This window comes from Notolepis coatsorum, assembly GCF_963971535.1.
Source record: "Notolepis coatsorum genome assembly, chromosome: 6".
NCBI classification, from domain to species: domain Eukaryota; kingdom Metazoa; phylum Chordata; class Actinopteri; order Aulopiformes; family Paralepididae; genus Notolepis; species Notolepis coatsorum.
The window spans coordinates 170,206,448-170,230,134 of record NC_140170.1 but is presented as its reverse complement, the minus strand read 5'-3'; the positions used below and the strand labels follow the sequence as shown (position 1 = coordinate 170,230,134).

The following is a 23,687-nucleotide window of genomic DNA, read 5'->3' as shown; positions in this document are numbered from 1 at the left end:
GTCTATACTGGGTTCAAATAGAGGCCTAACGACCAAATAAAAGCCAAAAAGAAAATTGGGATGGAATTTGATTTCTGTGATCTGTGGTTAGTGGTAAACCTGTTTCTCAAAAGTCCCTCTTACTCCAAATCTTTTGCCTTAAAGTCCCTAATCATAATCCTAACCCTTAGCCTAAACCAAGGTCCCTCCCACAACCCATAAGCTAGCCACACACATTTAGCCATAATAAAGCTACCCCCACCCCACACACATACAACATCTACAAATTTAGAGCAACAACAACACCACTATTCCAATCTCTTTAAGCCTTAAGTGGAAAAAACAGTTCCAATATAACAAGTAAAAACATCAGTAGTGTTCTGACTCCAGTGTCCCATGCTCTTCGCGGCCTGCTCTTCGCGGCCTGCTCTTAGCCTCCTATGGGCATACGCGTCAGGCAGGTGTAGGAGCGGGCGTAGTGGTTGATGTCCAGGGGGTTGGCGTCCAGGCGGATGTCCTCCAGGTTGCGTCGTATGTAGTTGCGGTCGTAACTGTTGCAGAAGGTGTCCTCGTGGAGGCTCTGGATGTTGTTGTTCTGGAGGGGAAGAGGACGGTTACTGTACACTCTGCCATCATGTCAAGTCAAGTCAATCAATAAAAATTTAAACAAAGTACTAATTGACCACAGGAAAAAATGTACATGTATGTTATGTTATAGCTATATTTAGGTATTGTATCGGCAAAAGTCCAAAACAAACACCGCAACCGGGAGTTGAACCGACAATGGACCTCATTCTTAAACATTCTCGTAAGTTTCCTCGTAAATAACCTCGTAAGAAGTTCGTAAGAGGAAAATTACGATAGATCGCCTCCGGATACCTACACGCGTGAAAAAAGGTGCTTGTAAATGGCCAAAATGATTGCAGATCCCCTGAATGAAGAATGTCACTCATTCTTAAACTGAAAGCATGTTCTCATACACCTGAATTTGCATACAGAAATGCCCCGCCAACTCCTTATAAGGGAAGGGAGAGGCTAAGCATTGCACTCCGGTTGTACTGACCCCTATATTCAACAGGTAGTGCGAAAGCAATTTGACCTGGGAGATACCCCACCTGGGTACCTGGCAATGCGGCAAACTGGTCCCTAAGCAGGGAATTAAACCCAGGACCTACTAGCTGTGCGGTGACAGCACCGTGCCGCCTTATGGCTATAACATAACGTACATTATGTACCTTTTTTCCTGTTGTTGATAAGTACTTTATTTACATATTTTAAGTGAGATCAGGCGAGTCATTGTCACCTTCACATGTCTCTGGAGCTTCTCAGGCCAACAACATTGTTGCACGTTAGCCTAGCTTAGCACAATGAATGCAAGCGGACAGTGCCGGTTAGCCTTCGGGAGAGGTGTTAGTTGGACAATGCCTAGGCTAACATTGTCCGCTTCCATTAATTGTGCTAAGCTAGGCTAACGTGCAGCCAGATAGCATTCTACTGAATGCACAGAGAGGAAACTCAAGTTCAAGTTTCAAGTTTCTTTAATAGTTGTCATACAGAAGTACAGAATACTTTCATACAAAATGCTTCTTACTGTTACGCTCCAGAGACTGTGCTAGACAAGATAGTATCAAATAGTATAGTTAGCATGTAAATTAGAAGTAGAAAATGAGGTCCTAGTGTTCAGTATAGACATATGTACAATGTTCGATGCAGAATAGACGTAACTGAGTTACCATTATAATATACAATACTATGCAGTGTACTAATGTACAATACTATATAGTGCAAAGCAGAAATGGGATGAGGTACAATTTAGGTACAATTTACAGTAAGGTGTACGAGTTGTAGTGCAATCCTTCATCAATAAATATAAAGTGTGGGGAGTGGGTGCTACAGTGTGTTTGTTTAAAGTGAGTGTGTGCTATAAAGTGTGGGGAGTGGGTGCTACAGTGTGTTTGTTTAAAGTGAGTGTGTGCGTGTGGATGTGTGTGCTATGTGCGTTTGATGGTTGTTGTTGTGTAGTGTTCATTGTTCGTTGAGCAGCCTGATGGCCTGGGGATAGAAGCTTCTTCTGAGTCTTTCTGTGCTCGCCTTGAGACTCCGGTATCGCTTGCCTGACCGCAGCAGTTCAAAGAGGCAGTTGTTCGGGTGACTGGAGTCTTTAATGATTCTCTTAGCCTTGCCCCTGCACCGCTTGTTGTAAATGTTCTGGAGGGTGGGGAGCCCCCCTCCAATTGTGCGTTCGGCTGAACGTGTCACTCTTTGTAGTCTGCTTCGGTCTTGTGCAGTGCTATTCCCAAACCAGGAGGTGATGTTGCCAGTCAGGATGCTCTCTATTGTACATGAGTAGAAGTTCTTAAGGATCTTCTGACTGACTTGGAACTTCCTTAGGCGCCTGAGGAAGTAGAGGCGTTGTCGTGCCTTCTTCACAACACTGTCAATGTGTGTGGTCCATGTCAAGTCCTCGGATATGTAGGCTCCGAGGTACTTAAAGCTGTTGACTCTCTCAACCGGTATCTATCTTCTTGTCTCTCTCTGGAGAAGACTGTAAGCTAATTTCCCAAAATGTTGGCATGTTCCTTTAACCCTCAGCGAAGATAAGGGAAACACACCCACAAAACCTTAAAGGGGAACATCATCCAATATGACCCATGAGAGTTCATTCAATATTTATGAACATGAGCTACTCTCCCATAAAGCCAAAAACCAGAAGTAAGTACTCAAACTTGTGATGTCATCAGGTTACATTTTGTGGACTCACAGAATGTTTATTTGAGTTTGTATACCCAAATTAGCTTTATTCTGTAGTAGTGTTTTAGTAGTGCGAGTTCTGATGCAGAAAATGTACCCGTATACACAAAACATTCCCTGGGGTGCTCTCAGTGTCATTTATAACATATTTCTCTGTGTCACCTCTAACATCTTTCTCATTGTCATCTATAATATCTTTCTCTCAGTGTCATCTATAACATGTCTCAGTGTCATCTATAACTGCTTTCTCTCAATGTCATCTATAACTGCTTTGTCTCTGTGTCATCTATAACTGCTTTCTCTCAGTGTCATTTATACCATATTTCTCTCAGTGTCATCTATACCATCTTTCTCTCAGTGTCATCTATAACATGTCTCAGTGTCATCTATAACTGCTTTCTCTCAATGTCATCTATAACATCTTTGTCTCAGTGTCATCTATAACATATTTCTCTCAGTGTCATCTATAACATATTTCGCTCAGTGTCATCTATAACATATTTCGCTCAGTGTCCTACACAGTATACCATATTTATCTCAGTGTCCTCTATAACATCTTTCTCTGTGTCACCTATACCATCTTTTTCTCTGTGTCATCTATAACATCTTTCTCTCAGTGTCATTTATAACATCTTTTTCTCAGTGTAATCTATAACATCTGTCTCTCAGTGTCATCTATAACATATTTCTCTCAGTGGCATCTATAACATCTTTTCCCAGTGTAATCTATAACATCTTTCTCTCTGTGTCATCTATAACTGCTTTCTCTCAGTGTCATCTATACCATCTTTCTCTCAGTGTCATCTATAACATATTCCTCTCAGTGTCATCTATAACATCTTTCTCTCAGTGTCATCTATAACATCTTTATCTCAGTGTCAGCTCTATAACATCTTTCGCTCAGTGTCATCTACAGTATAACATCTTTCTCTCAGTGTCATCTATACCATCTTTCTCTCAGTGTCATCTATACCATCTTTCTCTCAGTGTCATCTATACCATCTTTCTCTCAGTGTCATCTATACCATCTTTCTCTCAGTGTCATCTATACCATCTTTCTCTCAGTGTCATCTACAGTATAACATCTTCCTCAGTGTCAACTATAACATCTTTATACGGACCGTTAGCCTGTCCTAAAACGTACCTGCAGGTGCAGCGCCCTCAGGCTCTCGGGGAGCGGTGATGGGATGTAGTCCAACTGGTTGTTGGAGAGATAGAGGAACTTCAGTTGGCTCATGAGCTACAGAGAGAAGGCACAGAGACAGAGGGACTCCAGTTGGTTAATGTGCTACAGAGAGGTGGCAGAGAGACAGAGGGACTCCAGTTGGCTCATGAGCTACAGAGAGGTGGCAGAGAGACAGAGGGACTCCAGTTGGCTCATGAGCTACAGAGAGGTGGCAGAGAGACAGAGGGACTCCAGTTGGCTCATGAGCTACAGAGAGGAGGCAGAGAGACAGAGGGACTCCAGTTGGCTCATGAGCTACAGAGAGAAGGCACAGAGACAGAGGGACTCCAGTTGGCTCATGAGCTACAGAGAGGAGGCAGAGAGACAGGGGGACTCCAGTTGGTTCATGTGCTACAGAGAGGAGGCAGAGAGACAGGGGGGCTCATGTGCTACAGTATTCTGCCTTCTCTCCCAAGCTTGGCAAATCAAATCTGCTACAAAAAACGTTCCCTTCCTGAAGCACAACTCAATGTTTTTCATATTCATCCCGCTCACGAAAATCAACATAAATGGAGGATATTTTACTAAAAAGTACTTCCCTTACGACCTTGTAGACAGGACAGTAAAACAACAAATGAGCCTTATTCTCAATTCCACCTACAGTAGCTCACACACCAAACAAAGTCTGTCCTCTGGGGTGGCGTTAAACCTGCCGGTCTCTAGGGTTAGTGGTAATGTCCCTGGCCGTATCTGTGCACATAGGGATCTTTGTCTTTTGTTTAAATTATACTTAACATAAGTACGGTAATTAATAACTAATCTTTATGAGAAAGTTCATCATTTTAGTTTACCATTGTTCTTTGATCAGACTTCAGATCTTCACAAGTCTATTCCAAAGCTGAAGCATTTGATGTAGTATATCAACAGTCCAGTAGAGGGAGCTCCATCTCCACTATATTTCTAGTCTGAGTCTTTTGTGTCATGAATGAGTAACTGGTTGGATGAGGGGGAGCCCTACCTCCATGGCATGCTAAAGACTGAAAGGTCACTGGTTTCCAGCTGTGAGCCGGGGGAATGGAGAGAGTAGCTGATATTACATCTATGATGCCCACCATCTCTACCTAAGTGTCCTTGAACAAGGCACTGAACCCAAACGGCTCCAGGTGATCTCTGACCTCTGACCTCTTTGATGAAACATGTAAGATGTGTAACTGTGTGAATGTGACCGTCCTTCATCAAACTACAATGATACTTTCTTGTAAGGGTCAGTTTGCCTAAAGTGGCATATTAGCATAGCTTCATATCACGGGACACAACTGTGGGACAAAATACAGGTTTCCTGTATTTTGATCAGGTATACTTGTATATATATACATATACTTATATATATATATATATATATATATATATATATATATATATATATAGACATGTATCACATGGTACTGCGAGAGAGGGGTAGAGAGAGAACTTCAGTTTTACTGTACAAAGGTATATTAGTCTGGTTAGGTTGGCAATAGATTAACATTGGATTCCATTCAGTTGGATTTGTGACACTGTTTTGATTCCATGATTAGAAGCTTTAGAAGCTTTAGACACTTTAGAAGTGCAAGGGATCCAGGGAATGATCTTTGAGTAAGATAAGATAAGATAAGATATTCCTTTATTGATCCCCTTGGGGAAATTCGGGTAATGGAACATTTTGCTTTAACCAATGTAGATGTTGTGTACAATGTGTTTGTTGTTGTGATGCATTGAGGTCCATCATTTGGTTTTAATGCTTAAAGTTGGACACTACATTGTGTGAGTACTCATATTACTGAGTGAGTAATGTTACATTTAGCAGGTCAATATGGCCATCTGTTGTTGCCTATTGGGCTTTTTGCCATGTTATGATTATTTGCAGCATGTTTATTTTATGCTAAATGCAGTTAAGGTACATTTTGAACAGATATGAAATGTGCAATTAATATGCGATTAATCCACATAACTGGAATATTTTAATTGATTGACAGCCCTAATATATATATATATGTGTAATATATATCTACATGTATACCTTGAATGCCTCTGGGTGCATCCCGCCACTGAGCAGCCTGTTGTTGCGCACATCAATGTGCGTCATGGTGACTGGCAGATCTGGCAGGGCCTGCAGGCTGTTATCAGCCAATAGGAGCTCCTGGAGCTGAGGCAGGGGGCGGAACGCATCCTCGTCCAATCCCGAGATCTGGTTACCTGTTAGATCGATACGCTTCAGCTTGTCTTGAAAAAAAGGAAAACATTGAACAGTGAATTAGTGGAGGTCAATGGTTTTTCTAGATTTTAGCCTCTACAAAAGCAATCTTAATTATTTTTATAGCTATAAGCACATTAATCAAGACCATAGACAATCATGTCACTGTGAGAATGAAGGCTTAATGCAACACTTGTGTGTCTCAAAAGATGGAGAATTGCAATTGAAGTCCTGTAACTGTATTTGTGACGGTGTCTGAGATATAGGTGAATTTGTCCCAATGCTGCCTCTATAGACTAGAGCAGTGGTTCTCAAAGGGGGTTCCAAGGGATCCCCCGGTAAAAGTGGGAGTAGTTTAATTTGACCAAGAGGTTGGGCAATGAGAAAACATAAAGAGTATATAGGACTATTCTGATCATAGGTTTCACTTTCAACACTGGTACAGTATTTCAGCTGTTGAATTCTGGACAAAGTCGTATCTAACAAAAACACCCTTCTTCCACCTTAGAAACATAGCTAAAGTACGATCATTTATAAATCCAAAGGATGCTGAAAAACTGATCCATGCCTTTATTTTCCGCCGCCCTTATTACTGTAATGCACTCTTTACTGGACTTTACTGGCTCATTCAAAACTCTGCAGATATGCTATTAACTAAAACCAAGAGTAGATATCACATTAGTCCAGTGTTAGCTACTCTGCAGCTATGTTATTAACTAAAACCAAGAGTAGAGATCACATTAGTCCAGTGTTAGCTACTCTGCAGCTATGTTATTAACTAAAACCAAGAGTAGAGATCACATTAGTCCAGTGTTAGCTACTCTGCAGCTATGTTATTAACTAAAACCAAGAGTAGAGATCACATTAGTCCAGTGTTAGCTACTCTGCAGCTATGCTATTAACTAAAACCAAGAGTAGAGATCACATTAGTCCAGTGTTAGCTACTCTGCAGCTATGTTATTAACTAAAACCAAGAGTAGAGATCACATTAGTCCAGTGTTAGCTACTTGTATGTATACAAGTAGAATTTTGGAATGAAGTACATTTATTTTCACATATCATATTCTGTCAGGTGTATTTCTATTCTAACCGGCTGATTCCACCTAATGTCTGTACCGTTGAAGGGGATTCCAATTTGTTAGGTTCACAAAAAAACGTACTGAGGTTGAGGAAGTCGGTGTTCTTGACGTGTCGGATCCGGTTGAAGCGGGCGTAGAAGTAGGTGGTGTCTTTGGGCAGCGGCGGGATGTTCTCCAGGTCCGAGTCGTCACAGTACACGCTGCCGCCCACACACACACACAGCAGGCAAGTCGGCATGTCTGCACACAGGGAGAGGATGACACACACACATTTCAAATGCTTTATTTTAATTCACCAATTCAATTATACATAGTACGTAAGATTCCTGTGTCTCAGTGGTTAGTAACAAAATATGTTCTGATCAGAGAATGCAACTCGTTTCAGAATTCACACATTCTACCTGTGCCCCAGGACAGTTCAGTCAGTGTGTTCTTCCTGTGCCCCAGGACAGTTCAGTCAGTATGTTCTACCTGTGCCCCAGGACAGTTCAGTCAGTGTGTTCTTCCTGTGCCCCAGGACAGTTCAGTCAGTATGTTCTTCCTGTGCCCCAGGACAGTTCAGTCAGTATGTTCTTCCTGTGCCCCAGGACAGTTCAGTCAGTGTGTTCTTCCTGTGCCCCAGGACAGTTCAGTCAGTATGTTCTTCCTGTGCCCCAGGACAGTTCAGTCAGTATGTTCTTCCTGTGCCCCAGTACAGTTCAGTCAGTATGTTCTTCCTGTGCCCCAGGACAGTTCAGTCAGTATGTTCTTCCTGTGCTCCAGGACAGTTCAGTCAGTATGTTCTTCCTGTGCCCCAGGACAGTTCAGTCAGTATGTTCTACCTGTGCCCCAGGACAGTTCAGTCAGTATGTTCTTCCTGTGCCCCAGGACAGTTCAGTCAGTATGTTCTACCTGTGCCCCAGGACAGTTCAGTCAGTATGTTCTTCCTGTGCCCCAGGACAGTTCAGTCAGTATGTTCTTCCTGTGCCCCAGGACAGTTCAGTCAGTATGTTTTTCCTGTGCTCCAGGACAGTTCAGTCAGTATGTTCTTCCTGTGCCCCAGGACAGTTCAGTCAGTGTGTTCTTCCTGTGCCCCAGGACAGTTCAGTCAGTATGTTCTTCCTGTGCCCCAGGACAGTTCAGTCAGTATGTTCTTCCTGTGCCCCAGGACAGTTCAGTCAGTATGTTCTTCCTGTGCCCCAGGACAGTTCAGTCAGTATGTTCTTCCTGTGCCCCAGGACAGTTCAGTCAGTATGTTCTTCCTGTGCCCCAGGACAGTTCAGTCAGTGTGTTCTTCCTGTGCCCCAGGACAGTTCAGTCAGTATGTTCTACCTGTGCCCCAGGACAGTTCAGTCAGTGTGTTCTTCCTGTGCCCCAGGACAGTTCAGTCAGTATGTTCTTCCTGTGCCCCAGGACAGTTCACCCAGTATGTTCTTCCTGTGCCCCAGGACAGTTCAGTCAGTATGTTCTTCCTGTTCCCCAGGACAGTTCAGTCAGTGTGTTCTTCCTGTGCCCCAGGACAGTTCAGTCAGTATGTTCTTCCTGTGCCCCAGGACAGTTCAGTCAGTACGTTCTTCCTGTGCCCCAGGACAGTTCAGTCTGTATGTTCTTCCTGTGCCCCTCGTGGTGGTGGTGGTAATTCCCCTATAGCCCCAGGCAGCCTACCAAGTATGTGTTTTTCTTCCTGCGTGAGTAATTCAGTGTGTAGCGTGTCTACGTAGCATTAGCTTAGCTCACCACAAAAAATGTCCTTGTACCAGACTGCTGTGTGTGGGCATGCCAGTAGAATAGCAGTCATTTGTTACTGACCACTGCCACCTTGGTGTTAGAGGAGTAGCCAATGCAGCTAACAAGGCTAGCTTCTTCCCTTTACCCCACAGTGCTGCCTCTGGATGCAAGAGAACCCCCCCCCCCCCCCCCCCAACACCACTTCCGGTGCAGGATCTTTGGCTGTCTGACCACAAGAAAGGACATTTCCCATAATTTATTTGCATGCTTGTGTGAATTGTACAATAAAGACTTCCTGTTTAAATGTTCCAGCTGTTGTGCCTGTATCTGTACACAAACACACTCTCTCTTCCTCATCTCTCTCTTCTACTGCACCCACAGAAATGGAGTAAACATATAGACACATACTGAACACGTATATATATATACAAAACTATACAAACACATGCACACATGCTCTAACTCACCGAAGCCAGTCTCGGGGCCAAACAGGCCTGGGCTCTTGAAGTCCAGTGTGACGGGTGCAGGGGGCTGGGTGGGGCGTGGCGGCAGGGTGACCTCCTCCTCGTACCCAGCAGGGGGCTCGTGAGCCGACAGGTCAGTCTCTGGCTCCGGTGGCGCTACGGTGCCGACTTCGATCTGCTCGTCCCGGCGGCAGCCAGACACAAGGGGTTAGCATGGGGGACTGTTTTAGACGGTAAATCCAATAGTCTTACTGCAAATGCGGGCCATCCGGAGCCTTTATAAGGCTGGGTACTATGACCACACAAATCCACTGTTTATAAAGTGAGAGATATGAGATTTTATGATTTGGTTTATTATAAAATAAAAATAAAATAAAATAATGTAAAGAGCTAAAAACAAAGTTACTCCCGGACGGTCGGAAACGTTTTTTTTCAATACATGAATGATTTGAGAGACGTTTGTAAATGTACTGTTCAAAAAGCTAAGAAAGGGATTAAAAGGAGATTCATTGTTGGGGTTAACTTGTGGAACAATGCTGATATACAATGAGTCATTTGCTTTTGGTTTTCAAAAAAATGGTTTGTATAGCCATTTTTGAAGATGCAATATTTTAATAATTCTTATATTGTTGTTATTATTATAATTTTTCTGTTTTGGAGGCTTAATTTGTTAAGCATTATGCTTCACCCTGTACCTTTTCAGTCACTGCCAAATCAAAGACTGATTTTGCATATTGTATTGTGTGTGATGAATGAATAAAACTACTAATACTACTACTACTGTTACTACTACTACTACTTTTAAAGGGGAACTATCTTATAAATGGCCTTTTCCTGTGGTTTGCATTGTTTTCTAGCAATGTGTGGTTGTACCAACACTGACTAGACGTGAAATCTCTAGATACTCCCGTTTCTTCAGTTCAGATGAGACAAGAACCTCCCCCACTGAACCAAGCCATTCAGAATTGACTCGCTATCCTACGTAGCAAGGCGCTGATCTGCATATCTCAGCCCCCTCTGTGGTTGCAGCCACCGCCCACAATCAACAATTCGCTCAACAACGGAGCGAGTGGAAATAATGCGAAAGCGGTTTCCCTGTCACTGACACTTCCTCAAACAGGTTGACGTGACGCAAGTGCTGATAGAGAGAGAGCGAGAGAGAGAACGAGCGAACGAGAGAGAGGGAGAGACAGACAGATAGAGAGAGGGAGAGAGAGGCTCTCATACGGTGCAACTCGTCTCGGAGCATTTACACACACTCCCGACTGCGTGTGTGTGGGGGGAAACACACGCACGCTCTCGGAGCATCGCTCCCTCTCTCGCTCGTTCTCTCTCTCTATCAGCACTCGCGTCACGTCAACCTGTTGCAAAATATCATAGCGCACACTCCCACGCGTATTCCGATCGTGCAATAATATTCACAGGGTATATATTGTCATTTGAAACAAGTTACCAATGCATTGTCCCATGGGATTATTCTCTTGTCTCCTCCTCTCTTGCCTCCTCCTCTCTTGTCTCCTCCTCTCTTGTCTCCTCCTCTCTTGTCTCCTCCTCTCTTGTCTCCTCCTCTCCTGCCTCCTCCTCTCTTGTCTCCTCCTCTCTTGTCTCCTCCTCTCTTGCCTCCTACTCTCTTGCCTCCTCCTCTCCTGCCTCCTCCTCTCTTGCCTCCTATTCTCTTGTCTCCTCCTCTCCTGCATCCTCCTCTCTTGCCTCCTCCTCTCTTGTCTCCTCCTCTCTTGTCTCCTCCTCTCCTGCCTCCTCCTCTCTTGTCTCCTCCTCTCTTGCCTCCTTCTCCTGACTCCTCTCTCATCTCCTCTCTTGCCTCCTCCTCTCTTGCCTCCTCCTCTCTTGTCTCCTCCTCTCCTGCCTCCTCCTCTCTTGTCTCCTCCTCTCTTGCCTCCTTCTCCTGACTCCTCTCTCATCTCCTCTCTTGCCTCCTCCTCTCTTGCCTCCTCCTCCCTTGCCTCCTCCTCTCTTGTCTCCTCCTCTCTTGCCTCCTTCTCCTGACTCCTCTCTCATCTCCTCTCTTGCCTCCTCCTCTCTTGCCTCCTCCTCTCTTGTCTCCTCCTCTCCTGCCTCCTCCTCTCTTGTCTCCTCCTCTCCTGCCTCCTCCTCTCTTGTCTCCTCCTCGCTTGCCTCCTTCTCCTGACTCCTCTCTCATCTCCTCTCTTGCCTCCTCCTCTCTTGTCTCCTCCTCCTCTCTTGCCTCCTCCTCTCTTGTCTCCTCCTCTCTTGTCTCCTCCTCTCTTGTCTCCTCCTCTCTTGTCTCCTCCTCTCTTGTCTCCTCCTCTCCTGCCTCCTCCTCTCTTGTCTCCTCCTCTCTTGTCTCCTCCTCTCTTGCCTCCTCCTCTCTTGCCTCCTACTCTCTTGCCTCCTATTCTCTTGTCTCCTCCTCTCCTGCATCCTCCTCTCTTGCCTCCTCCTCTCCTGCCTCCTCCTCTCTTGTCTCCTCCTCTCTTGTCTCCTCCTCTCTTGCCTCCTCCTCTCCTGCCTCCTCCTCTCTTGCCTCCTATTCTCTTGTCTCCTCCTCTCCTGCATCCTCCTCTCTTGCCTCCTCCTCTCTTGTCTCCTCCTCTCTTGTCTCCTCCTCTCCTGCCTCCTCCTCTCTTGTCTCCTCCTCTCTTGCCTCCTTCTCCTGACTCCTCTCTCATCTCCTCTCTTGTCTCCTCCTCTCTTGCCTCCTCCTCTCTTGTCTCCTCCTCTCTTGCCTCCTTCTCCTGACTCCTCTCTCATCTCCTCTCTTGTCTCCTCCTCTCTTGTCTCCTCCTCTCTTGTCTCCTCCTCTCTTGCCTCCTCCTCTCTTGTCTCCTCCTCTCTTGTCTCCTCCTCTCTTGTCTCCTCCTCTCTTGCCTCCTCCTCTCTTGCCTCCTCCTCTCTTGTCTCCTCCTCTCTTGTCTCCTCCTCTCTTGTCTCCTCCTCTCTTGTCTCCTCCTCTCTTGCCTCCTCCTCTCTTGTCTCCTCCTCTCTTGCCTCCTCCTCTCTTGTCTCCTCCTCTCTTGTCTCCTCCTCTCTTGTCTCCTCCTCTCTTGTCTACTCCTCTCTTGTCTCCTCCTCTCTTGCCTCCTCCTCTCTTGCCTCCTCCTCTCTTGTCTCCTCCTCTCTTGCCTCCTCCTCTCTTGCCTCCTCCTCTCTTGTCTCCTCCTCTCTTGCCTCCTCCTCTCTTGCCTCCTATTCTCTTGCCTCCTCCTCTCTTGTCTCCTCCTCTCTTGTCTCCTCCTCTCTCATCTCCTCTCTTGTCTCCTCCTCTCTTGCCTCCTCCTCTCTTGTCTACTCCTCTCTTGTCTACTCCTCTGCTGTGTCTTCCCTTCCACCCCTCCCTCCCTACTTCCCAAACCAAAATAGAAATGTGCTATATTATATGTGACTTGCTCTATCATTTTCAGTCACATTGACCCCAAAACATATTTTGTTGTCATATTTCTGTTTCACACACTATTTGAAAGAGGAGATTTGCTTTCTAATTATATCAATATTGTCTTTCTACTCCAAATATTAAGCGAGATACTCATTATATAATGACTGTCACCAAACCATGATTTTGAGAAAAAGAACCATAAAACGAATTAATCTAGACATGTTTGCACAAACAAACACACACACACACGTGCATGCTCATACTCACATGTGCACTCACCAATATACAATTTGAATGGAAAGTTTAACTCAATTAGCATATAATTTGGTCATGTTTGAGCATGTGCACACACACATGCATCAGGGGCGGATTTAGGATTGTAGGAGATCCGGGGCTTAGTCCAGATAGTTGCCCGCGATAGCGGGCACGGATTTTTTTTACTTCGACACCACAATTTTTAACTTATACCACCACCTTGAAAGTGTTAATATGCGTCTTTGTTTACGCTTTGATTATACGGTTTGATTATACAAAGTAAAATAGTGCAGTGCAATAAAATAGTTAGTAAAATAGAATAAAATAATGCAATAGTGCATTGCAATAAAATAGTTATCATCGTATTTTTTCGGGAGGCCGGTAAGGAGTGCATTACAGTAGTCGAGTTGGCTTGAGATAAAGGCATGGATCTGGTTTTCAGCGTCCTTTTGATTTATAAATGGCCGTACTTTAGCTATGTTCCTAAGGTGGAAGAATTACGTTTTTGTCAACTTGTTGATTGTGATTTAAAGCTTAGGTCTGAGTCTACCATAACACCAAGACTTAACTCACTCAAATACAGTTAGCAGCTGGATAGACCACAGATGGAAATTAGCTTCTGCTAAATCTGGTGCAAACATATTTTCATGTAACAACGATGAATTGTCAAAAATATATATATATATAATTTTTTCTTTTTTGAAAATAGATTCAGGGCTTTTCAGAAAACATTCAGGGCTTGAGCCCAAGTAGCCACCCCCTAGCCCCGCCCCTGACATGCATGTACATGTCCACGTGCATGCCCATATCTACGTGCGCACCCACACACCAGCTCCTCATGGATTGCGGGCCAACCTCAAACGGTGCTGTCAAAAAGCATCAGTCGAATCCATTGCTCATCAGGGCTGCCCCTCTCACAATATCTGTGTTCAACAGTCTTACTATTTATTGTTCACGTGAATTAATTGATCGTATTGATTAGGCTAACTAAACCAGAGGACGAGGATTGTATTTTTCTCTGATCAGCTGTGAGAGAAAGTTGCATGGAAGAAAGTTCTCAGCCTATTGTCATGGCGTTGCTGTGTTACCAACTTTCGTCCGTGGTTTTGTTTCAGGGACACCTGTAGTCAAGGAGAGGGGAGAAACAGCCCAGTGCTCCGCTTGTCATCATGCCTTTACAAGCGTCAACGTTTTATTTATCTGAATTTGGTGATAAGATCTAAATATTCTTTGTTTATTTGAAATCAGATGAAAACCCATCCCTGCCTTGTATAAAGCTACGCCTTTCATTCATAATCTCAGTGAGACAGAGCGGGGAGGGAGAGTAGAACCAGAGTAGAATGACAATTGTTAGCTGCTAGCTTGTCATCATCTCTTTAGAAGCTTAAAAATTGTATTTATCATCTGAATCTGGCGAAAAGTGTATGATATTCTGAAAGTCAAGACTTTGTTTATTTAAAATCAAACAAAACCCTAAAATGACCAAAAATCTATAAATTGACATAAATCCATGTTTATCTAGAAATGCGCTGTTGCGACATCCGACTGATTTTGATCAAACAAGTCACATATATAGTAAAACAATAGCATTCCTGTATTTTCGTACACACAAATTACAATAAAAATACTATAGTGAATCACTATAGAAATAGCCATGTATGTAATATATCTATGGTAAATCCACAGGAATACTACAATCATCCAGTATACGTTTCTATAATATTACACTATAAGAATACTACATATGGTGAATGTGGTGTATTGATAACATCATTGTGCATTGTATGGTAAATCAAACAGCTCGAGCAGTTCTTCAAAGCTAACGACATAGCAATGTCGCTACCTGCTTTTCTTCAGCTATGTTGTTCGCTTAGCAATGTCGCTACCTGCGTTTCTTTAGCTAAGCTAACGACATAGCTGAAGAAAAGCAGGTAGCGACATTGCTACTGTAAGCTAATGACATAGCTAAAGAAAAGCAGGTAGCGACATTGCTAAGCTAACAACATAGTTGAAGAAAAGCAGGTAGCCACATTGCTAAGCTAACAACATAGCTGAAGAAAAGCAGGTAGTCATGTTGTTGCTAAACTAACGACATAGTTGAAGAAAAGCAGGTAGCCACATTGCTAAGCTAACAACATAGCTGAAGAAAAGCAGGTAGTCATGTTGCTAAGCTAACGACATAGCTGAAGAAAAGCCAATGGACTTTGGACCAGTGGCACAGGAACCGCCATGACCTTTAGCTCTAGTCCACTCACTGCTGGCAGAGCATCTACAAGTCTCAAGGATAGAATAAAGCTATAGAATATACTATCATACTATAGAATAAAGCTCATTTGGATGTAAAAAGGAAAACAAGCGTTCTATGGGTCTACAAACTCATCGTCAGTGGAGCAGCTCCAGACTTCATACTTGATAACTTCACACGTTTGATTCTCTGGTTTCATGGCTTAGGGAGAAGCTCATGTTCACAAACATTGATTGAACTTTCCTCTGCCGTGTAAATAACATAAATATGTAAAGGTGTTAGCCTAAATTAACTCTGGGCACCAAAGCACAGTGAAAACAAAAGCCCTTCTGTAGCTCGTGAATCATTGGTGGCCAAACCTTGAGTCTGATGTGGAGCAGGTTTGCAAGGAATGTGAGCCGTGCCAACTGGACTGCAAAGGCCTCAGCAGCAGCAGGTTCCACTAAACCCATGGCAGTTCCCAGGTGAATCTGGGAAGAGACCGCACATGGGAGAGACTGCACACCCAGAATGCCTTGCGGTCAGAGAAAGACGGGGCACGTGGCAGAGCACAGAGGCACTGCCGCCATTGACAGGCACGACACGGTCTTGAAAGACAGACACAACGCGGTCTTGACAGACAGACACAACACGGTCTTGACAGTCAGAGGCACGATGCGGTCTTGATGGACTGAGGCACGACGCGGTCTTGACAGACGGAGACACGACACAGTCTTGAGGTACGACACGATCTTGAAAGACGGACATGCATTTTGAAATATGAATATAGAATATCAGGCCTGGGGCGACCTCGTGGCGCACCGCATAGTGCCTCGCACACCTACGTGGCCATCCCGGGTTCGCCTCCCGCTCCCGAGGGATAATTTGTTGCATGTCTTCCCCACCTCTTCTCCCATTCACCTTCTCCTCCTCTGTCGGTCATGTCTGACCATGAAAGAGCAATACATGCCAAAAAAGAATCTAAAAAAAATTAAAAGAATATCAGGCTTATAAATGACCTTATTATGGCCAAGTCATACATCTATGGATCGGGCTAAATCTCCTCTTTCCAATGGCAGAGTTAAATTTGGATTTAGTACCACCAGGCACCCGATATAGGGCAGCAAAAACCGTGAATGAAATCTATATTGTAAATACAGTTACTTTCTTATAATATCCATTGTTCCGTAATTTTTTTATCAGATTGAGACATTCACAGAAAGGTAAAGAAACAAACTACATCGTATTTTATGGCAATAACGTTCAGAAATTATTTTCACGTCAGACGTCAGAAGTTTGACAGGGGCTGGTGTGAGATGGGTAGTGCAGTTTTATGAAATTCGAAAGCCCATCGAAAGCCCTTTTTTTTTTTTTTTTTTTTTTAACAAATGTTTTTTATTTACCCTTTTTTACATAAAACCAGACACACAATACATTAACAGTAGAAATCCACAATAAATCACAGGACTATGATCGACATAATAATAACAATAATGACAGTCCAGTACTTAAAACAAAATAAATGTAGATTAAAAGATATACCCATAATACATACAATACAATACATATGCTCTTGCTCGCTCCCCCCCCCCCCCCCCCCCCCCCCCTCAGGACCCCTCTTGAACAATCCATCCATTATTCCGTTTAACGCCAGGAATTACAAATTCATATGCTATCCTTTATCCTCTCCACCACATCTAACCTGATTGCTATGCTGGCTTCATTAACACCTAAAATTCATGCGGTAGATATCTCTAGATAAATCATATCGAGATAGGTAAGAACCCATACCTTCCGGCACATTTTATCCGGTTGAATCCAGCGTGATGCTATCAGCTTTTTAGCAGCCGTAAGACCGGACAAAATTAGTCTCTTTACCTGTATAGAGGCTGCTAACTGAGAAACATCATTCAACAACAATACAGAAGGCAGTACAGGTATGGTCAGAAATAAAAATTCTGATAATTGCGTGGTTACTTCTTCCCAGAATATCTTAACAGGAGGGCATTCCCAATACATATGCATAAATGTACCAATATCACCGTTTAAACATAAGGAGCATCGAGAGTCTTGTTTGAGCCCCATTAGGTGCAAACGTCTAGGAGTTAAGTAAGTCCTATGAATAAAATTAAGATTCATTTGTTGATGATCCGGGTTGCGTGATGACAGCCGTACGTTTGCCCAAACTTCATCCCAATCAAAATCTACTTCCAAGTTTGGTATATCCTTCCTCCAGACTAAGTCTAGAGGAAGGACCTGGGTCACCTCTTTCATAGGACTACAAACACGAATGACAGTGTAAATTCCTTGCGTCAATATCCGCCGGTTTCCGATGCAATGCACAGAGAATTCTTTAAACTCATATTGGTAAACAAAGGTAGTGCTGAAAATATACACTTTGACTGATTTTATATGCCTTTCTTTGCTTAACTCTGTATGTACACTCAACGTGACTGTAAATGAGGGTAACCTCAGTTGCCTTTCGAGGTTTAAATAAAGCTTTGAAGATGAAGATATATCCAGACATTCGAGGCAGGTTGTGTGTTGAAGCCCATTCCTGTGTACACACTTTACACCAATGACTGCACCGGTCCGTCGCCCCCATCACTACTTACAGTACCTTGAATACTCAAGACGACACAGCCCTACTCACAGACAACCACTCTGCTCTGGACTTTCACACCACGGTTGCACACTTCACCCAGTGGTGTGAGGATAACCATCTTCACCTCAATGTCAGCAAGACGAAGAAAACACTAACTCCCCCCTCACCTCAGCACCCCATTCTCATCAATAACCAAACGGGTGAAATGGTTGACAGTTTAAAATACCTGAGTGACACTGGGCAATAGACTCAGCTTCGACCAGCTTCGACCAGCTTCAACCAGCTTCAACCAGCACACTAATGACACACATCATGCTACTGTTGTAGCAGAGCATTATTCATCTCCTACTGTTGTACCAGAGCATTATTCATCTACTACTGTTGTACCAGAGCATTATTCATCTACTACTGTTGTACCAGATCATTATTCATTTACAACTATTGTACCAGAGTATTATTCATCTACTACTGTTGTACCAGATCATTATTCATCTACTACTATTGTACCAGAGCATTATTCATCTACAACTGTTGTACCAGAGCATTATTCATCTCATCCTACTGTACTGTTCTACCCGTATCTTTAACATACTATGCATTATTAAATTAGCCAGAATCCGTTTGGGAATAGCCTGATCCCCGCAGCCATAGGCCATAGTGCAAAAGGCCTTGCTGAACAGGCCTGGGTGTCAAGTCAAGAGTCAAGAGTTTTATTTGTCACGGCATACGAGTATACAATGAAATGCGGGTGGTCTTGCCCGCAACGATGTGCAATACAGTGGGTACAACATATAATATAATCCAATACAAAAAAAAATGTGCAATAACAGGTAACAGGTAACATGGTGTGACATCAAAATCGGTACTGTACATAGTTATTTACAGAGCATATAGGACATGCTAGGTAGCTTTGGTAGTGCAATACACTGTTACTGTTGCTAATACTGATTTAAAGTGGCCTTTCCTTTTGGCAATAAGTGTGAGTGTGTGCCCGCTCATGTTGAAGTGTTAAAGTGGCTGCTAGTGTGTGAGCGTGCACAGCGTGCGTGTCGTGTGTGTGCTCATGTGTGCTTATGTGTGGATAGTTCAGTGTTCTGTGGTACTCAATGTTCATTGTTCAGGACTCTGATGGCCTGGTGGAAGAAGCTAAGCCTAAGCCTCTCTGTCCTAGTAGCTGGGGTTCGCAGGCATCTGCCTGACCTCAGCAGCTGAAACAGGCTGTTATTGGAGTGGTGGGGGTCTTTCATTATTCTGCAGGCTCTGGATTTGCACCTCTTGTTGTATAGAACCTGCAGGGGAGGTAGTGCAATACCCGTGGTACGCTCGGCTGAGCGCACCACTCTCTGTAGGGCCTTCTTGTCCTGTGCCGTGCTGTTTCCATACCAGGCAGTGATGTTTCCGGTCAGGATGCTCTCTACAGCTCCTGAGTAGAAGGACTGGAGTATCTTCCCCGATACTCTGAACTTCCTTAACTGTCTCAGGTAGTAGAGGCGCTGTTTCGCCTTCTTTACTACTGTGTCTATGTGTGTTGACCATGTCAGGTCCTCTGAGATGTGGACCCCCAGGTACTTAAAGCTGCTCACCCTGTCCACGGTAGCCCCGTTGATCATCAGTGGTGTGTGCGTCTCCTGCTGTCCTCTCCTATAATCCACGATCAGCTCCTTGGTTTTACCAATGTTCAGGAGCAGGCTGTTGTCCTGGCACCAGCGTTCCAGTACCTCAACCTCCTCCCGGTAGGCCTTCTCGTCGTTGTCCGAGATCAGCCCCACCACCACTGTGTCGTCTGCGAACTTCACTATGGAGTTGGAGCTGAACTTGGCCACACAATCATGTGTGTAGAGTGAGTACAGCAGGGGGCTCAGAACACAGCCCTGGGGGGACCCGATGCTCAAGGTGATGGTGTTGGAGGTCTGACCCCCCACCCTGACCGCCTGGGGTCTTTCGCTCAGAAAGTCCAGTACCCAGGCGCTCAGGGCGGAGCTCAGACCTAGCTCGATCAGCTTGTCCACCAGTCTGGTGGGCACTATGGTGTTGAACGCTGAGCTGTAGTCAATGAACAACAGTCTCACATAGCCCCCCTTCTGACGGTCAAGGTGCGAGAGGGTGCTGTGCAGTACCTGGGAGACCGCGTCGTCGGTGGACCTGTTTGTCCTGTATGCAAATTGCATAGGGTCCATATCACTGGGGAGGGAGGCACAAATGTGGTCCTTGACCAGCCTCTCGAAACATTTCATGACCACAGAGGTGAGTGCCACCGGTCTGTAGTCATTTGGACATGTTGGGGAGGGTTTCTTCGGTACAGGGATGATGGTAGACATCTTGAAGCAGGCAGGGACCACTGACTCCGCCAGGGATTGATTAAATATGGCGGTGAACACTGGGGCCAGCTGGTTGGCACAGGACTTGAGTATGCGTCCTGTTATGCCATCTGGGCCAGCAGCCTTCCTGGTGTTCACCTGCATAAATGCTCTTCTCACACTGTGTTCCGACAACGAGAGAGCGTCCCCGCCCCCCCGCGGTTGCCCCCCCCCTCCACAACAGCCGGCGCGCCAGTGACGTCACTAGCCGGAGAGCCAGCAGCGCCACTGTCTACACCAAACCGAGCGTAGAAGGTGTTGAGCTTGTCCGCGAGGGAGGCATCGTCGCTCCCCATTGAGGGGGCGCTGACTTTATAGTCAGTTATTGTCTTCAGTCCCTGCCATAATCCTCTTGTGTCGTTTTGTGCCATTTGTGTCTCCAGTTTGTCAGCATATGTCCTCTTAGCAAGTTTAACAGCCTTGCGTAGAGTATAGACTGAAGCCTTATACTCCTCCATGTTTCCTGACTCTCTACCCAGGTTGTAGGCGGTGGTGCGAGAGTTCAGAGCTGCTCTAATAGTGCTGTCCACCCACGGTTTCTGGTTTGGGAAAACCCGCACCATTTTCGTGAGGACAATACCATCAGCTATTGTTGTTATGTAGCTCACCACTGTGTCTGCGAGCTCGCTGACGTCACTGGCGCTTCCTTGGAACATATCCCAATCCGTGTCTGCTAACACGTCCTGGAGCGTGGCCTCTGATTCGTCGGTCCACTTCTTTGTCTCACGTGACACGACGGCGTCACGTGATCTTTGTTGATATGCGGGAAATAGCAAGATGGAGTCGTGGTCACTCGAGCTTGAGGGCCCCGTTAATGGCGGAGCGGCTACTGCCTTGTAGCCGGCTCTGAACGGGGAATAACAGTGGTCGAGTGTGTTCTTCCCTCTCGTGGAGCAGGCATCACTTTCTTCAGGTTTGCCTGGTTGAAATCGCCGGCCACTACCATCGCTGCCTCCGGATGTTTGATCTGGTGTCTGTTGAGGTGATCGTGTAGTTCTCCCAGCGCTTTGCCCGTATTCACGTGTGGGGGAATATATACGGCGGTCATGATGACCGCGGTGAACTCCCTGGGGAGGTGAAACGGACAGCACAGGATAGAAAGGTTTTCCATGTCCGGGGAACACGAGTTCGAGAGAACATGCACCCCTTCGGGATTAACCCAGGAATTGTTCGTGAGGAGGCAGACCCCGCCGCCGATGCTCTTTCCTGGGGCAGCCGTTCGATCTGCACGTAGTACGGTGAAGGCGTCCGAGGGAGAGACGCTTTTGTCCGGAGTCGCCGACGTGAGCCATGTCTCCGTGAGACACATGATGTTGATGTCTCTCATCTCCCGTTGGAACCGGACCCTCGCCCTAAGGTCATCCATCCTACCCTCCAACGAACGGGCATTCGCCAGAAAGATGGATGGAATTGCTGGGCGGTAAGCAGCTCTTTTTAGTCTCAGCCTAATACCTCCACGTCTCCCTCTGTGTCTCTTCCTGCTGTACCCTTTGTTCTTTTCCTTGCCGCCATTCTCCCGTCTGATTTCTGCTGGCCATTCTAGGTCTAAAGTGTCTCCAAACTCCTCTTTGAGCCCGGGGTTTAGGTCCATATGTGTCTGACGGTCGTATGACGTACCCGCCAGTGTTGCTTTAAATAAAAAAGTAGAAAAAACAAACATAATAACTAAAAGTGTGTACATCGTTGCGGAGCTAAAACCAGAGGCGTCTGACTCGGGGTCGCGTCCTCATATGATTTGATACTGATGTTGTATATTATACTGTTGTCCGATCAGTACAGTGATGTGAAAAGGAGGCAATAAAGTCTAAATCTAAGGTATGAAAAAGCTTGCGAACACACTACCATGGACTTTCTCAAGCCTGGACTTTCTCAAGCCTTGCACCAAAGACACAGTATCAACAAAGAGACCATAATGAAACGCAGTGCTGCAGATCAGTTTTTGTTTACGTGGACAATGCTGTGTATCCGCTTAGCACTGTGGGAGGAGATCACAAGTGGATTCCGGGGGTTGGTGGTGAGACCATGAAGTGTCATATGCAGTCAGAGAGCAGGACTCTGATACAGAACTGCCTGCCATGGAGTCCAGCTGAGAGCTCCAGCCATCGCTGAACCCGATGCAGATGGTACCGGATCACAGGCAGAGCAGTTTGATGGTAAAGACAGCATCAATCTTCAGGAAGCTGTCAGGGCCACGCCACTGAGCCCCTACAGCTAGAACCTTTGGCTCTGAGCCACTCGACCCCAGTGAATAAGTGGAGTAAACCACCAACACAATTATATGCCATAAGACTGTATACAATGTCACTGTATACCGCTGCAGTCTAATGTTGAAAGGAAACATCTTATTTGAGTTAAACCGAGGCCATTATTGTTAAAATGACCAGACTACTGTTGAAAGTGAATGCACACACGCTATAGCTCTGTGTCCGCCTCGTCGACACCCGACAGTGAACCACTGCGGTATTTCTGTGGTGAATCTATGACGTGTATGGAACTGAAACCCACAGGAATCATATAATGTCTTTCATTTGGAGTTATCGAGTTCATCCCGATACACAATCCTGCCTCAAGCCTGATTTCTCACACAATTGGATCTCACGGATCTCAAGTATTTGAGGGAATGTCACACACTTTTGCTTTTATGCAACACTTAATGTTGCCACATAGTACAATGAGATTAACAGCGACTGGATTACATACACAACCTGTGGTTTCACATACGTGAGAAGATATTGTATGTATAGATTAGGGCTGACCCCTATTAGTCGAATAGTCGACTAATTGATCAAAAGGAGCCGTAGTCGACTGCCAACCTCTTAGTTGAATACAATTCTTTTTAAAAATATATATATTTTTTTATATTTATTTTTTTATCATTGTTTCCAAAAGAAGAGGCCTATAAGCGTGGCTAGCGCTAATGGCACGCATACCAAAGGCTAACTGCCTAAGAAAACAGGCACAGAGGCACTGAAAGAGGATTTCACCCATCTAATATCAAGATGTATCCATCAGTGGACCAATTGCATGCTTTTGCAGAGGACAAGAAGCCTTCCGTCGACTCCTTCAGACATTAAGCACCCCCACAGCCCAAATGGAATAAAAAAACGAATAATAATTAAAAACAAATTATTAGACAAAAAATTTCATAGTTGACTAATAGTCGACTATCGGCTAATTTCGGCCAATCATAGTCGACTATCCAAATCCTTAGTCGGGGACAGCCCTAGTATAGATACATATATCGATATAACCTACTACAGGTTTTACTTGAGTAATTTTTCAGACTGGTTCTCTAACCTCTTGGTCCAAGTCATCATAGTCGTAGTTGTCTCCATAGTTGTTGATGTCCAGGTTTTCCCAGTCCGCCTCTCGCAGATCATAGACGTCCAGGTCAAAGACGTCGTCGTCATCTAACCCCGGGTCCCCCTGCGGGGCCCCAGTGGCAGGGAAAGGGCCCAGGACAGCAAGAGCCAAGGCCAGGGCCACTGCTGCAAACATGACATGCCGTGACAT

At 45.0% G+C, this 23,687-nt stretch overlaps 1 protein-coding gene across 1 annotated transcript; it reads right to left on the bottom strand.

Moving 5' to 3' along the window:
* Positions 1-409: 409 nt before the first annotated feature.
* Positions 410-23,687, bottom strand: optc (opticin; the record flags this gene model as incomplete). Its single annotated transcript, XM_084315823.1, has 6 exons — positions 410-574; positions 3,875-3,970; positions 5,955-6,157; positions 7,289-7,447; positions 9,382-9,553; positions 23,472-23,687. The coding sequence occupies 6 exons, from the start codon at positions 23,685-23,687 to the stop codon at positions 410-412; spliced, it is 1,011 nt and encodes a 336-aa protein (XP_084171949.1).